Here is a 16,894-nt window from a genome sequence, read left to right on the forward strand (position 1 = left end):
CAAAATACGTGTTGCGATTATTCATTTATTTATCAGCAGAAAGGTCTCCGTGTATGATACTAATGGAAAGTGTAAGAATTGGTGAGGGAGTGTCTGCAGTTTGTGAGGCAGAAGCTGCTTTACGTAAACAGACACAGACAAAAGCTTTTGTCCTTAAAGCAAGTTTTTGTCCAAAATACATGACATGTGTTGACAGGAATGTTCAAAAATGAAAGCAGAGAATAGGTCTTTTCTGTGTGATAGAGAGTAGGGATGTAAAAGATAGATATCGAATAGTGGACAGTATCAACTGAAAACCAGATATGAACATATTTATGTTGGTAAAAAAGTATAAAATCAATCATGAGGTAAATAATCTGTTTCTGGCAAACAGTTTCGCTTGCTGTTTTATTTATTTATTTATTTTTTACTGTCTTTGCCTTTTTCTGTACATGTGACGTAAGCAAAAAGGCTCCAAATCACAAGCTTGCTTCTACCAAATTGGTCAATTCCTATCGGCTAAGGTGAACCACAGTGAGTGCTGTGTCCACAAAACACTCGAAAAACTCGTTTTTTCTTCAAACAATACCTGATTAAAAGGACATAACATACTGGGCTATAAAAATAAAATGTATTCAATTGAACAGTCTAAAAGACACACACAAAAAAACAAAGTTTTTTTTCCTTTTGTTGATTGATAAAAAAGTGCCACCAAGAAAAAAAGGTTAAAAGTGGTTTTCATTTATAGATTAAAATGCCAAATGAACAATAATTAATATGTTGACTTGGGTGAAAGAATTGAACGTGTTGATTTAAAGACTATAATAGGGAAAGATACAGAATCGTAATGGAAAGGGCGATGGGGGTAAATGACTAAGGCCTTCATGAAAATAAAAAAATATTATTATTTTCTGTTTTTCTCTTCAGTGCAATTCTTCAAAACTAACAGAGACTTCAGAAAATGTCGGCTCCACGGGAGCTCCATACATGGAGCTGCTTGCCACTGTGGGAGGAAGGAGGAGGAAACGAACGCGTGAGGACTGGACCCGCGGCTGGACGCTCCGCGACTGCTCCGCTTTGTTTGGGAAGGGTAAATAAAAGCCGTCTATGTGAGTTTAAGTTATGTTTCGCTATGACTGTTAGATGAGATGTGGTGGAATTTGTTCGTCTTACTTTTTATAATTCTTATTTTAAGAGACGATACAAGAATAATAAACTAAGCGCTTCGCTTCCGCCTCGAAAACCGAGAACAACGAGGTTTGAAACTAAAATCTCCGTTCTTTCCAAACGCAGGAAATGAATCATTAATGAACCGTTTCCGTCCTTATGAGAATAATTGTCTGGAAATGTCAAACTGTCAGTGGTGCAGCCAGAATTCACAGACGTCGTCCATCCATGTGGTCTTCGTGATCGAGGTGGTCCAGAATAAGAATTCAACGACTTCAGAGCTTATTGCAGGTCACTTACCTCCGGTGTTCCTGGTTGCTATGGTTACAGTCACAGCTGCCATTTGTTAACCCGCATTACAGTCTGCATTAAAGACCCACTCCGATGGAAATGCTGTTTTTGTGGCTGTTTTTCTAATAATGGAGAACATATATACAGAAAATTTAGGCCAAAATTACATTTCGGGTTTTTAAAAAACGAATTCAAATTGTGAATCAGGAGCAGACCAAAAACACGTTTTTTGAAAAAGATCGTATTTGTGACGTAGAAAATAGTCTGGGCGGGTCACTAGCTCTCTGCTCCGCCCCATTCTGATGCATCCACTTCAGACGACTAGATCCATGAACGTCTTTATTTTCCTCGTCTGAGCTGGAATCTGGATCAAAGGTGAGAAACTCAGGTCATTTGGACTGGATGTGTAGAATTTATGTAGAAATATTCTTTCTTCAATCTGAAGGTGGGGCCAGTTCAAATGGGAAGAGGTCTGATGAGGAACACAATCAGGCAACAGAACTGGAGGAGCCCCATGAGTAGCCTGTCCTGTGGGTGTCGCTGTTGTCATTTTTTGCTGTCTAGTATAAATTTAGATTGATTACGGTATCTGACCTCAGCCAGAAGGAGAAACGGTTTTCGACCGCCAGTGCTGGAAATGAAGCAATAGAAGTCAAATCCAGATTCAATAATGTCAATAATTCAATAATGAAACAAAGTAATTTCAAAGTTGATCAGAGTGAAAGACTTATTTCATGCCATAAATTGAAAGGGCGTAAACACAACTGAGCGGCGCATTCAGGAACTGAGTGAGGAATCTTACAACCGCGCAGGAGCAATTCTGACCGAGCAACCCCACATTTTAAAAATGCACGGTGATCTTCCGCGGTCACTTCCCCTTTGCGCCCTCACCAGGATTAACACTCAGTGTTTAGGGGGGTGTTTGTCACTTGCGGGCGGAAACCTTTCTGGTTCATCTGATTGGCTGCAATTTGCATGTCAAATCCGGTGAGGCAGCGGGGCGGGACTTTCATTTAGACCAGTGTTTTTCAACCTTTTCTGAGCCACGGCACACTTTAACCTTAAAAAAAATCCCGCGGCACACCAGCATCCAAAAATGAAAAAAAAGGAGAAACTCAGTCTGTATTGATCTACAGCCCCTCCCTCCACAGTCTCACATGCATTTTTGAGATTATTGTTGCAGAAAAAGCTGGAAACTGCAGCTGTTTTTTTCTAAAAGATGCAATAAAAGTTAAGTTAGAAGATTTAAAAACAGTTTGAAGTGTGTTCGTTGGATTCAAGACGTTTAACAACAGATCTCCTTTTACGCTGTCACTCTCACAACCCAATGCATCATGGGAGATGTAGTGCATAAAAACGGCCGGCGGAGATCGCTTTTCGGAGCTTCATTGATGTGTTCACTTGTTCCACGGTCTGACACCGGATTCTGTGGAAAGCTACACCGATAAAGACGAGCTTTAGCTGGTATTTTTGTTAGAACTGAGCGACTTTACGAGCTAAATCGGGACAAGGAAGTGAAGACTTTAACCACTTCTGATTGGTCAGACTGATGACATGTGATTAAGCTCCCCAAGAATGATTGGTGGAGACAGTTAAAGGGACGGGACTTTTCTAAAATACAGCCGGAGCTGCAGCTGAATCGTGGTAACGTCATTCTTATCAAAATGTCTTTAATAAAATAAAATAAACGCAAAGAAAAAGTATTTTAGGATCTTTTATATTCCTAACTACTCAGTGTTTTATCAGGGCCTGTTTGGATGAACAGAGAGCTGAAATCCTGGAGATGGAAAATGTTGTTAAACCAGCTAATGAGGGCAATTTCTCCACGGCACACTTGACCATCTCCCACGGCACACTAGTGTGCCGCGGCACACTGGTTGAAAAACACTGATTTAGAGGCTAGGCTTTAATAGAAAAGATACAGCGGATGTATCGTGGATTAAAACAGTAATAAATGCAGTAATTTTCACATGAGAAAAAATTACAGCACAGAAAAACCAGCTGCACTTTCTTGTCTTGGGTCGTTGGTTAACGTTTTTATCCAGGTTACATCCGCTGTTTTTTTCTATAAATGCCTCTAACACAAACAGGGGTGGCGAACAAGTTTGACACAAAGAGCCAAAGAGATTTTTAACTGTGATAGGCAACGAGCCACACCACGCACTGACTTGCCAGACACACACACACAAACACACAATTAAAGCCATATGATTTCCAATAACACATTCCTCTCCTTACAATACAACAGCACTGGATTAAAGGGCACAGTTTCAGTAATGGGTGCTTTTTTCTGTATTTAACGTTAACACATACCAGTAAAACATGCATGCTGGTGTGTGTTTTAAAAGGCAGCGAGCGCAAAACTGAGTTGGTTGTGATTTATTTTTTTGTTTTCAGTCATTAGTCAGCATCCAAAAATCCATCAAAGTCCTCATCTTCTGTATCTGGAATGAACAGCTGGTCTACATTTCTAACAAACCCACCGGCTTCCCTTTGGTCAACGTCAGAGTCCGTCTCGTTGCAGTGCTGCTCCAAAGAACAGTGCAGGCAGACGCGTCAGGCCAAGTTTAAGTCCTACAGTTCAAAAGTGTGGCGTTACTCGCCCGGCGCTGCGTCCCAGTAAAAGGAGGGTGGACAGCTTTTCACTGTCATCTGCTGGAAGTTGCTGCGCTCAAGCCGATCTTCCAACACAGGCAACCTCGCCTTGTTTCCGCGGAAACTCAGCTGCTGCTGCATCTTCTTGTCTTGTCGGAGTTGGTTTGCCAGCATCCTCACTTGGAAACCATGGATTCATCATTTTAAATTCTCTGGTAGCTGAGGATAAAGTCAGAAAGATCTTCACAGATTTCGACTTCCGGCCTCAATAAATCTTCTGATAAACGTTCAAATGTGTCAGCAAGTCTCCCAATCCTTTTGTATTAACACAAAGAGTGAACCACAAATGCATTTCTAAAGAAAAAAGATTGTTTTTTGTGCCTTTTAATCAGAATTGTTCTCTTCAAGCTGTGAATGCAAACATGCAGCGAGCCACTGCCACGGGACCGAACTGCAGCTGCTCTATTCCCGTGTTCCTCCGTCTAGCTGATAGCTTTCAATTTAAACAGTGTTTCATAATCGTGTCTCTTTGCATTTCCAGGGTTTCCAAAGTTGTTCTGCATTATGCTCATATCTGCACTTTCCTACTTCACATCCTCGCCTCTCTCCTTACCGTTCTCATGCTGTTCTCTTCTAGGTCCTCTTTACCGAAGTCACACAACAACACATTAGGTTCGCTCTGTACATTTTGGAGAAAATATAAGACTTTTATGTTCAACCTTATGGTTGTGAAAGTACGGTTTATAGAAAATATGATAAAAGGCAAAGAGCCACATGCTGCTCAAGGGCCGCCTGTTAGCCACCCCCCTCCGGTTCTGAAAAAGGAAAGTCCCGTCCCGCTGCCTCGCCGAATTTGATCAGCAAATTTTGGCCAATCAGATCAACCAGAAAGGTTACCGCCCCCCAAGTGACAGACACACCCCTTTACACTGAGCGTAAATCCTGGTGAGGGCGCAAAGGAGAATTGACCGCGGAAGATCACAGCTCAGTTAGGACTGCGCCGGTGTAGGTACCATAACCGTTCGGCCTGGAACTTCCTTTCAGGGTCCTTCAGGGTCCTCGGACCAATGTTGACGTCACATCATGTAATTGGCTGTCCGTTGGTCCGATGACGTGTCAGATAGTGATTGGTCTGGACAAATTACGATACTACCATAGAAGAAGATATAATGAAGTCTGTAAACAAGCAGTGCTCCGACAGAGCGAGATTGTCTTCTAGACGTGCTTTTATTATTGTTATGATTATTATTGAATGCAAGTTCGCTTATAGTTTTTTTAATCCGTGCGCCCAGTGTTTTATTATTGGCAGAACAGACCCGGAACAACAACATTTAGCCGTGCCAACAACATTTTCAGCCACGGCTGAACTTAAACTGGAATAACAATCGGATTGTGGCAACATCTCTTTATAAAATTTACAAAGAATATTGTTAGACACAATTTATAAGGGAAAATAACTTTAGGTTACAAAAGGGAACGTGAAATGAAAATTTGTAGAGCCGAGCAGATCTTGACGTATGTAGTTTGTCCAAGTGGGGTTACCGTAGGGTGACGTTACCTTCAGTTGAAAGGACCCTGAACGGAAGTTCTAGGCAGAGCGGTTATGGTACCTACACCTGCGCGGTTGTAAGGTTCGCTCACTCAGTTCCTGAATACGCCCGCTCAGTTATCTTTACGCTCTTTCATTTTATGGCAGAGATGAAATGCCATAGACTTATTTTCTTCGTCGAACAGGGAAACGACAGCCCGCTTGGCGTGTCAGCCAGCTCTGGCGTCACACATCTCAGTAGCTCAAAGTGCTAGAGTTTGCTAAACAGTTTCTATTCTTTAAGCTCCTTCAGGAACCACTTTAAGAGGCCATGCTTTTTTAAATGTTCCTGTCATAAAGAGCAGCACTTTTATTCATATGGAAAGACATGCTACACTGTACGTTGTTTATGGCTTCAGTCACAGTTGCCCTTGGGGGTGGATACACGCTGTCTGTGGGTAAAACATTGTACGGGGGCGACAGGTGGTCCACAAGGATCATCAAGGTCGTAGACTACTCTGTGAAGACAGAAATTTGCTTTGTCATAATTACTGGATGAGAAGCAGACGCGCAGGACACAGTTCAGCTGAGCAAAATTTGAGATGTGTGACGAAGCCCTCAAAGTCTTTATTAGGATTATGTCGGGAGAGGATTGATTATTTATTGTTATTATTATTTATTTTTATTTATTTTTTAAATGTATCAGTATATTTTTCCTAAATTTTTGTCTTTGAAAATCATAGTGTTATTTGATCATTATTTTATTTCATAAATAGTGTTATTTATTTTATTAAAAAGATCATGAATGAATTAAACTTTATTCATTTAGCACTTTACAACTCCTTCAAGGTACCAAAGGGCTTCACAATAAAAAAAAATAAAAAATGGGAGCAAAAGTTTTAAACTAAAAAGTCTAGAATATTCTGTTTTAGAATATAATTTTCAACCCAAATGTTTTGGCTCACCCGTCCAAATGATCAGAATCAGGTGTCCTGATCACTTAGTCTGGCCACGTGAATAAAATCAAGCCTTCAGGCATGCAGACTGCTTTCACAAACATTTGTTATAGAATGGGCCGCTCTCAGGAGCTCAGTGAATTCCAGCGTGGAACTGTCTTAGGACGCCACCAGTGCAACTAATCCAGAGGTGAAATGTCTTCTCTCTTAAATCTTCCACAGTCAGCTATCAGCTCTATCAGAACAAAATGGCAGAGTTTGGGAATGACAGCAACTCAGCCACCAAGTGGTAGACCACGTAAACTGATGGAGAGGGGTCAGCAGATGCTGAAGCACAAATAGGTCACCGACTTTCTGCACAGTTAATTGCTACAGAGCTCCAAACTTCATGTGACCTTCAGTTTAGCCCAAGTACAGCACGCAGAGAGCTTCATGGAATGGGTTTCCATGGCCGAGCAGCTGCATCCATCCACATATCACCAAGTGCAATGCAAAGCGTCAATGCAATGCAAAGGTGTAAAGCACGCCACCACTGGACTCTAGAGCAGTAGAAACTCCTTCTCTGGAGTGATGAATCACACTTTTCCATCTGGCAAACTGATGGATGGGTCTGGGTTTGTAGATTTCCAGGACAACGGTACATTTGGGACGGCATTGTGCCGAGTGTGAAATTTGGTGGAGCAGGAATTTTGGTGTGGGTTTTTTTCAGGACTTGGGCTTGGCTCCTTAAATCCAGGCAAAGGAACTTTGAATGCTTCAGGAACATACCAGAACATTTTGGACAATTCCATACTCCCAACCTCTGTAATCAGACTCTGTGGGAACAGTTTGGAGCGGCACCTTCCTCTTCCAACATGACTGTGCACCAGTGACCAAAGTAAGGTCCATAAAGACATGGAGGACAGAGTCTGGTGTGATTAACTGGACTGGCCTGCACAGAGTCCTGACCTGAACCCCATAAAACACCTTTGGGATGAATTACTGCAGAGACAGAGCTAGGTTTTGTCCACCGACATCAGTGTGTAACCTTACCACTACGCTTTTGGGAGAATGGTCAAAAATTCCTAGAAGCACTCCTCCATCTTGTGGACAGTCTTCCCAGAAGAGTTGAAGCTGTAATAGCTGCAACAGGTGGACCCACATCATATTGAACTCTATGGGTTAGGAATTGGACGGCATTTTAGTTCATATGAGTCAAGGCAGGTGAGCCAAGACTTTTGGTAATAAAGTGTATGTGCACACGATGTCAGTAAGGAGCCAATACTCACGTCTTACTAAAGACTAGTGTGGTGTAAGGGCACCGTATAACAGCATCCCCATGTGTTAAAAGTGTCTGTAAGTTCCATAATCCTTACCAATACTTCATAACACATTTATCACACGAGTGACAGTGGTACATTCCATTTTCATGTTCTCCCTTAAAGTGACTGTATGAGCCTCAATGGAATTGAAAGACACATATTTCACACTTATTTCCCTTAAGATGCGGCTGCTCCTCTCTATTATCCTCCATGGAAACCCCAGAACCCACAGCACCTGTACCGGTCAATACCTGTATGAGTGCATGTGACTAAGGCTTTAATGAACTCTGTAGATCTTCTTTTGTAGTTTATCTTTAGAACTCTAGACATGCAAATCTAACATCAACACCAGTTGATAAGAAATGCAAAATATTGTTTTATGTCACAGCTCTCACCACTGTCATGTTTTCAGCCACAAAGGCTTCCCCGCACACATCGTCAAATGGACAGGAACAGGTGCAGCCAGCAGTCGAAGATGGAGTTTCCTAGAGCGAGATTCAGAAATGAAAATACAGATGACAGACAAAGGGTCATAAGACAACAAAGAGACAAAGAGGAGCAGCACAAAAGTGTGACCATAGCAGCCACCTGTTCGTACCGAAGGGACAGACACTATGTGGTGAGAAAGCCACTGTTCCCTGCAGAACAGCACATGTCTACCCTGAAGATGGCTCATTCACCTAAGGTCACAGAAAAGGTGAGAAACATGAAAACCATTCAGACCATCAAACAAATTTAATGATCTTTGAAACATCATTTACATAGATAAATACATATATAACCACATGTATTCCTTAATATTGGATGCATTTGTTTAGGACCCACTGCAATCAATTTCCTCTGTTTTGCACAAACAAAAATTACTGCATTACAGATCACACATTTTTTCCAATATATGTTTTTGAAAAAAATGCTAGAATTAGTCAGATTCATATTTTTACATCTTTGTTTCCTGACGCTTAGGAAAACCATGGTGGCAGATCCAACGATTTTGACACCAGCGAAGCATTGGCTCCAGACAAATGCAACCTTTCCTTCTGTGACATTTCAGCTTCCCCAAAGATTAAATACCCCAGTTTATGCCTTCGTGCCACAGGCCTCCAGGCACAATCATGCTGGGAAAAATCCAACTCAAGATCTCCTTTCCATGACAGGAAATCTGCTCAGTCTGGCCTTCCAAGTTCCTTTTTGCAGGTTCAAAAAGTGCATCTTCCTCTGAGGCCCCCTCTGACCTCACCAGTACTGTCTCCTACCTGCAATCCTTGTTTGGGGAACTCAAAGACAGATCAGACCAAGGTTAGGCACTGTGGGATTGAACTGAGTGACTGGGAAGAAACCAAGATGTCTCCAAGGTCTCCTGGAACAGGAGAAGATAGTTTAGCTTCTCCCCATCAGGCAAACTACTGGGCCTGTGCCATTCCTAAAGCTATGCCGCCAATTCTGAACAGAAACTCTGCAGATTGGAATCCAGAAATGGATTATCAGGCACTGCTGAATTATACCTACCCTCTGAAACCAGGACACATGGACAGTGATTGGGACAGCAGCAAACAGAATCAAGATTTTCTTCCTAAAACATTCCCCAGTTTACAGGACTCTGGAATTGAATTGGACCAACTTGGTAGCTCCACAAGTTTGTCAGCTCAAGACCTTTCTGGAAGTGATGTGGGGCAAAGGTCACCTGACCCTCAGCTTTTCCCCAGATTCTCAGATGGTTCGGCCTCCAGTTTCATGCCCTCTCCTGCTGGTTCAGCGAATGCATTCCTGGGGGCTGTGGACTGCTGCACAGACACAGGGGAAGAAAATCATCACAGAAATGATGCAAACCACCATAGGCTCAACATCAACTCTGCTAGTCCAGGAGCTTTTACGAGGAAAGTTGATGATGAATTTTGGCTTCTTCCAGAGCAACTGGAAGTGTCTGGTCATCTGTGCAGACAGGTTAGTGCTGCCGCGTTTGTGGGAATAAGACATTATTTACACAAAAAACTGAGTGGCATCACTAAGTTTATGTTTGTCCAAATATGATACAAACTCATTTAGTGTTCATTTCTTAAAACATATGGAAGTTTTTATGTAGCTTAATTAAAACTAAGGACTGCACGGTGGTTCAAGTCCTGCCTGGGGGACATGGAAAAAAAAACACAACACCAATGGGGGACCTTTCTGTGTGGAGTTTGCATGTTCTCCCCATGCATGCATGGGTTCTCTCTGGGATCTCCGGCTTCCTCCCACCGTCCAAAAACACGCTCCATAGGTTGATTGGCAACTCTAAATTGTCCATAGGTGTGACTGTGAGAGTGAATGGATGTGTGATTGTGGACATTCTACCCTGCGACAGACTGGCGACCTGTCCAGGGTGTCCTCCTGCCTTGGCCCACAAGTGGCCAAGATAGGCTCCAGCAGCCCCGTGACCCCGAAAGGGAAAATGGTATTGAAAATGAATGAATGAATAATTAAAACTAAAAGTCAATACTAAAAATGTTTTTTAATTTTTTTCTTCAACACCGCTTATTCTGTCAATTAAAATGATAAAGAAAATGGTTTTTGACATTTCATTTTCAAAAATGTGTAGCTAAATGTGTAGAAAAATTCAATTAGAAATGTCTACTTTGACATTTAGAATGGATTATCAGAAATGCTTTTTCATTTTCACTATGTAACTGCATCAAATGAGTCAAAAATAACATTTATATACAAATAAATGCTTTTCATTTTCTACTCTGACATTGCCTATTCGGGCGATGACGTCAGTGCTCACTGTTCTTCTGTGCCCTTTGCCCTCTCGGCAGTGTTGCCAGATTGGGTGGTTTTGGTTCTAAATTTCTGGGTAATTTACCCCGCCTCCCTCGTGGAAATGCTCACTAGTGTTGAGTTTTGCTACAGTTTTTGCGGGGTGAATGTGAAAACGAAAATGCAATCCCCTCTTTGCATTTTGGCTTTAATGTCACAGAATGAGCGATGTTAAAGAAAAAATGAAAAGCATTTTATAGGACTGACATTTAGTGCAATTTAATTTTTGAGTCATTTGATGCAGTTACATAGTGAAAATGAAAAAGCATTTCTGTTAATCCATTTTAATTGTCAAATTAGACATTTCTAAATTAATTTTGCCACACATTTACCAGAGAACTTTTTGAAAATTAAATGTCAAAAAACATTTTCATTATCCTTTTAATGAAGTGACAGAAGTAAGCGGTGTTGAAGAATAAAAAGAAATAGCAGTTTGGCGGATTGCTTTTTCTTTTTAATTTAACAAATGCAGCTTCATTTTGAAATTGAAAAAGCATTTTTGGTTTTGACTTTTATTTTTAATTATGCTACAGAAAAACTTCCATAAAAGCATGCTGGAAAAGGACCAAAAATAGTGTTTAGTAGAAAAGGTTTTAAGCAATTACATGTACTAGTTAAAGAAATTAAAACATGGTTTGAAAATTTAGAAGCCAAAATAAAAACTTGTAAGACAAGTGGCGTAGAGAATCATCCATTTACATCATTGGTTGACAGATAAATAATCTGACACTAAACATGTTTGGGTCATGGTTATGCATCATCAACCCACTTTATGTTAACGCAAAATAAAATAACGGAGATATTAACTATCAGATGAAAGCCATCCATCTTTGAAAGTGTCGTGTGATGTTGCTTTGTGCAGGTGAGGGATCTGACAGCGGAGCTGAGCCGACCTGCCAGCTGTGAGTCCATTGAACCAACCTTGGTATCCTCCACTTTCCTCCACAAACAGGAGGACCAAAACTATGATGAGGATTCTAAGATAACAAAACTGATTGAGAATGCGCAAGACTTGAGTGATCTAATCAAAAGTAGAGAACAGAAGATAACTTTTCAGACAGGTATTTACTAAAAAAGTTTTTGACACTGAACGTTTAGTCTTTTACATGTTTTAAAACCATCATCTTTCATACACTGCATCATTTTCTAGTGCTCCAGGTGATGGTACTTTCTACAGATGTTATTTCACTGATATGTTAGCAGGTGATCACAGGGAGGAGAACAGCTCAAGAAACCGTTTTGACAGGAAAGGTGATCCTGCTGGAGAGAGACTGAAGGAGTCCAGACTCGGGGAGGTTGAGAACTTGGTGGTGCAGCTGCGTAGCACCGACCTGTCTGACTGTCAGAGGAACAGCCAAGTGGATCAAGAAGATCATCACACTCTGATGAAACACATCCAGGTAGAATCTCATTGTTACTAATTACTGTAAGCCTGTGCACTAAGCATGTTTGTTTCAATCCACACTGCTACTGTGATGCTTCAAGATTTAACAGTCATGTTCTTATTTAATAATTACGACAGAGTTTTAGGGCCAGTTTACAAAAAAAAACATTTTTAATTACGACTTTTAAGTCATTAATTTACGAGAAAGAAAGTCATAACTGTTAAATTACGAGATTTTAAGTTGTAAATTTACTAGTTTTTTCTCGTAAATTTATGACTTAAAATCTCGTAAATTTATGACAAGAAAGCCATAGATTAACAAGGAAAGAAACACCAAAGTTTCCGTTTATCGGAGCCTAGCTTGAAGATGAAATACATGGAGCCTTTTGTGAAGCTTTATTTCCGGATTATAGGTTTAAAAAACAAAGAGATTCGGAAACCTTTAGGTGACTAAAAATCAGATTGTCAGTGGAGCCGTCTTTCCGGGGTTCAGTGTCGGTAAAGCGGAGTTTCATTTGTAAAATAAGGAGCTCAGAGACACGTTTGGGTGTAGAGGACCGCTGCAGCCTTTATTCTCCTTTTCATTCACATAACCTGAAGTTCATTTGTCACCTTACGTCATGAACCTGTCATCCTAACACCAATGTGGAAGTAAACAGTGTTACATACGCCCCTCCTCCAGATGAAACGTCCCGTTTCAACATAAAACAATGAAGATGAATGAAAATAGTCTGTTATGGTAGCATTAAAACATTGACAATGCCAAAAAGTGCTCCTCCTCAGACGGAAGCATCACAGAGACGTAGAGATCTTGGTTTCATGGAGGAAGAAAGGATTGAAGTGGACAGGTGCATCAAGGGGCTGCAGAGATACTGCAAACCACCCATCATTAAATAAAACATTAATAAATTGTAAATCAAACAAATGAGCTCTCAAACATCTGGAACGTTATCAATAAACATTCAGCTCACCTGTTCAATTGAGTTTATTCGGTCTGCTCTGCTGCTGCGCGGCGTTCACTTGCTGCTCTGTGGGATCACTTTCACTTTAAGTTTTTATCTCGTAATTTTACGAGAATTTTTTCTCGTAAATTTAGACTTAAAATCTCGTAATATTACTTTTTTTTTGGTGACTTTAAAACTCATTTAAAAACCAAAAGCCTGGGTTATCAGCAGTTCCTCCAGAATCCCAGCTTTGGGATTTTGAGAAATTTCCACAGCCTTTTTGACTTCCTAGAAGCCACAATTAAACAATTAAATACATAGAGATAGTAGGAATGCGAGTAAAAGCTTTATTTGCAATACAGAAAGATGTTCAAGAAATAAGTTCCTCATATTTGGCTGTTAGCCTCTGGGCTAATGTCTTTCATGCTTGGAATGAAAGACATTAAAGATGAATGGACCCCATAGATGCTGATGGTGGTTAAGGGGCAGATCATGGCAGAACAGGGTTTAGAAGGGCCTGGATACTGTCTAGATTGCAGAGAACCAACCATCCATGAACTTAAAAGGGAAAATATGATTGTGATTGGCTGCAAAGAATAGGAGGGCTATTTAACTATAGATCAAGACCTGGAAGTCAGGTAAATCTGTCTTATAAAAATTATGCCAAAGCTTCACATCGTACTACAAAATGCAATTATTGGTTTTGCATAACAATAAATAAAATGGACCTATGTAGGTGATCTGCTTAATAAAATAAAAAAAACTATTAGCTGCCAGGAACCAAAAACTTTGGATACTTAACACTGACCTGAAATAAAACATTTGAACTTGAACATTTTTTTCTTTTAGACTCGATTGTTCCAGTCGGTGATGCCGTTTTAAGTTTGTTAACAGATTAGATGTGTTACTGTGGCATACACTATCTTTGTGTAACAGTGTCAACAGACAGCATTCCACTTATCCAATTGTCTTTTTCCTTCATGGATGCTGACAACAAAGCCAAAGTGTTCCCCCCACACAGGAGAGTGTAAGGAGATGGGGGGGGGGTCCTCATCTCCGGCCTGGCGTCTGCATTAGCCACATGTTGACATGCTAACTGTCCGTCACCTAATAGCGTCTCGGAGGAAACTCACGACTAACATTCGCCTCGGCGCAAAGTTAACAGTGGCGACCTGGCGTTAGCCCCGCCTACAGCCTCTAAGACTCATGGGAAGTGTGAAATCTTGTGTGTTGAATCCTTCACCATCACTGAGAGAGCTATGAAGAAAAGTGAGGTTCATGTTGTTATGCTGTTTGTGTGTGTTCATAACAAATAGGTTCTAATACCGGAAACGAGAATGAGCCTGTCCGCCTACCTCTTCTTCTCTGAGACTGTTTTAGGGCGCATGGAGTATGGGGGGGGCACGGACAGTCTTAGCAGCTAGTTAAATAGCAGCTCAGCTCTCGTTTTCCCGCTACGAGTGACAAAGCAGCTGGGTCATTACAATGTATATGCGGGAAAAAACAAAAAACGTACCGAAACGATACAGAAGTGAACCGAACCCAAATTGCTGTACCAAAGCGGTTTGGTTCAACTATGTGTATCGTTACACCCCCTAATAATTGGGTATATATGCTTAATACATTGTGCAAACCAGATTTGAATGCGTATTCACAAATCTTAGTGCAAATATCTGTAAAAAGAAAGACAAAGAATGCTACCTTTTACTTAAGTTTCACCGCGCCCTTGTAGCTCGCATAATGCACCACAAGGTTATCCACGGAATAATTAAATACATTTGTGACAAAAAATACAGAATTTCTCAATATAATGGGATCATGGGGACATATTTGTATAATGCCCATTGAGAAGACTATTGTTGTAATATTGGGCTATATAAATAAAATTAACTTGAATTGAATTAATGATGTGTCCCTTGTCATCTCTACTTTGTGAATTATAAGAAAAAACATGGCCACAGACATTGGCTGTCAGTAAATAGGCTCTAATTGATTGTGGTTATACTGGAATTTAAATACCTAATTGGCTCAGCTTCCTCACTTTGACTTGCCCACTCTAAATGATGTTGTCTGCTGCAGGTTTTCTGTTCACACCTGGAGCTACTCATCCAGCAGCTTTATGCAGTTTCTCAGAGGGTGGAGCAGTTTTCTGCTCCTACTGTGGACTTGAACAGCATCAGGTCCTCTTTGGCTGAGTACCAGGTAAGAAAAGGTTCCAAACTGAGATAGCCACTACTGGTTGTGTAAATAAGTTTACAATTTTGACAAATAAGCAAAGTCTACTAATAGGTTTGAATATTAGAAACACTTATCACATTTAACCTAGTTTATATATTTATAAAGATAATCCTCAAGCAACTTGCTGCTCTATTTGTACTTCTAACCCCTCCTGTTCTTTAATCTTCTTGACCCCTTTTTTTTTCTTTTGTACCCTTATCTTATAACTTTAATATCTCACTATGTCTCTCTCCTCTCTCTTTCGTGTGGTTCAAAAAGAAATGTAATCATATACGATTGAAAAAATATAACGTTTAGCCTCAAATACAAAAGGGGTTTATAGAAATATACACCTTGTTCATTCAAAGATTCATAATCCCCTACTGGAACACAAGAGGCCTTCAGTTCTCGTCTGTTTGCTCAGCTGCTGGACAGGACAAGTTAAAAACAAAGAACTATTGCCATTAACCACATGTATACATGCATTAAGTGGTGCATTTGACGTTGTCAAAATATTTTCTGGAGACAAATGTAATGCAGTAGTTCTGTTTGCTGAATATTTTTTTTCTGTTATTCTCTTAGAGCTTCCAAAAAGAGTTGAGCAACCATCAGCACCTAACTTCATCTGTTCTCCATTCTGGACAGCAGTTCCTCAACTGCATCAATGCAACCTCTCCATGTCAGCCTCAAACAGGCCACCTTTTCAGCTAATACTTCCATAAAACCCTGACATTTAACTTGTTTTCCTGGATAGTCAACAGCTTTTTTTGCTTGCTTTTGTTGCAGTTCTAAGAGATACCCTTCTTCTTATTGAGAAGCAGTCTGGACTCCTGCAGACCCAATCCGACCACTTCTTCTTTTCCATCATGTCAGCTGTGGATGGCCTGACACAGCCCACTCCCGTGAAAGAGAAACGAGAATGACCCTTCAATCTCCCACAAGCCCAGTTCATGAACCTTTGGATTAAAAAGTAGTTATTTTAAACATTACAAGAACATAAAAGCCACCTCAGTTTACTTCCAAAATAATATCTCTAGTAGCTTACAATATTTAACATTTGTAGTTCACGGTAATGGATTCTGAATAAATAATAAATGGTGTGTATTTATACAGCACTTTCAACCTTGATTAAGGCCTGAGGTGCTTTACAGTCATAGTCCCATTCACCCATCCAAATGCACATTCTCACACTGGTGGCAGCTCAGCTGCTATACATGGCACCAGCCTGTAACCACCTTCTACACCTACCAGTTTACGATCTGCTCACCTGCTCACACTAGGCCCTGCATCAGCCTGCAGCCTTTATCTGGACTACCACACCCTTCAGCCGGCGTCAGTTCGTCTGCTTCCTGCGGTAGAGTAAACTGACCCACGCTACGCTCTCAGGCCAAGCTTTATGCCAAGTACTATGTTACCATCTGCACGCTGACCCATTCTGTGTTTTGCTTCACCAGGGAATCCTACCAACCTCGTCAGCACCACCTTCGACCACCCGCTATTCCCCAGGAAACCAACCCAGGTTCCAAATCATCTCTGTCATTACAGCTTCCACCAGACCAGAAGGTCACCTGCTTCATCACTACCAAAGCCACGCGAATTGCAGTCCAGAACCCTCCACCACTATTGCGCTGCTCAATAAACCGTTATCAACTCACTACAGTATCTGTCCTGCTTCTGGTTCCAGATGAGGATAAGCTGGCAGGTAGCAAAACGTGGCGTGGAGGGATGGCGTGACTGGA

At 41.0% G+C, this 16,894-nt stretch overlaps 1 protein-coding gene across 13 annotated transcripts; it reads left to right on the forward strand.

The window, feature by feature from the left end:
- The first annotated feature begins 889 nt into the window (after positions 1-889).
- On the forward strand, positions 890-16,809 carry cep68 (centrosomal protein 68). Of its 13 annotated transcripts, none has more exons than XM_020709264.3 (10): positions 892-1,069; positions 8,230-8,514; positions 8,781-9,758; positions 11,473-11,671; positions 11,811-12,010; positions 15,018-15,140; positions 15,738-15,834; positions 15,942-16,125; positions 16,436-16,509; positions 16,610-16,809. In XM_020709264.3, the coding sequence occupies exons 1-8, from the start codon at positions 941-943 to the stop codon at positions 16,076-16,078; spliced, it is 2,148 nt and encodes a 715-aa protein (XP_020564923.1). In that variant the 5' UTR covers positions 892-940; the 3' UTR covers positions 16,079-16,125; positions 16,436-16,509; positions 16,610-16,809. The 13 variants fall into 13 exon arrangements, with proteins under 13 accessions (XP_020564925.1, XP_020564923.1, XP_078788340.1 ...); XM_078932218.1 differs by having other exon boundaries at positions 1,001-1,088; XM_020709266.3 differs by having other exon boundaries at positions 890-1,069; positions 11,814-12,010; positions 15,942-16,509.
- The last annotated feature ends 85 nt before the right edge of the window (positions 16,810-16,894 follow it).

This window comes from Oryzias latipes, chromosome 15 (assembly GCF_053564925.1).
Source record: "Oryzias latipes strain Hd-rR chromosome 15, Olatipes_Hd-rR_3.1".
In the NCBI taxonomy this organism is placed as follows: domain Eukaryota; kingdom Metazoa; phylum Chordata; class Actinopteri; order Beloniformes; family Adrianichthyidae; genus Oryzias; species Oryzias latipes.

What these genes read in the sequence shown, in the direction of transcription:
- cep68 (XM_020709264.3), top strand. Translation starts at nt 941, where the DNA reads ATGTCGGCTCCACGGGAGCTCCATACATGGAGCTGCTTGCCACTGTGG. An exon ending in CACCTAAGGTCACAGAAAAG is followed by an intron (nt 8,515 to 8,780) that starts GTGAGAAACATG and finishes CCTGACGCTTAG; the next exon opens with GAAAACCATGGTGGCAGATC. An exon ending in CTGGTCATCTGTGCAGACAG is followed by an intron (nt 9,759 to 11,472) that starts GTTAGTGCTGCC and finishes TGCTTTGTGCAG; the next exon opens with GTGAGGGATCTGACAGCGGA.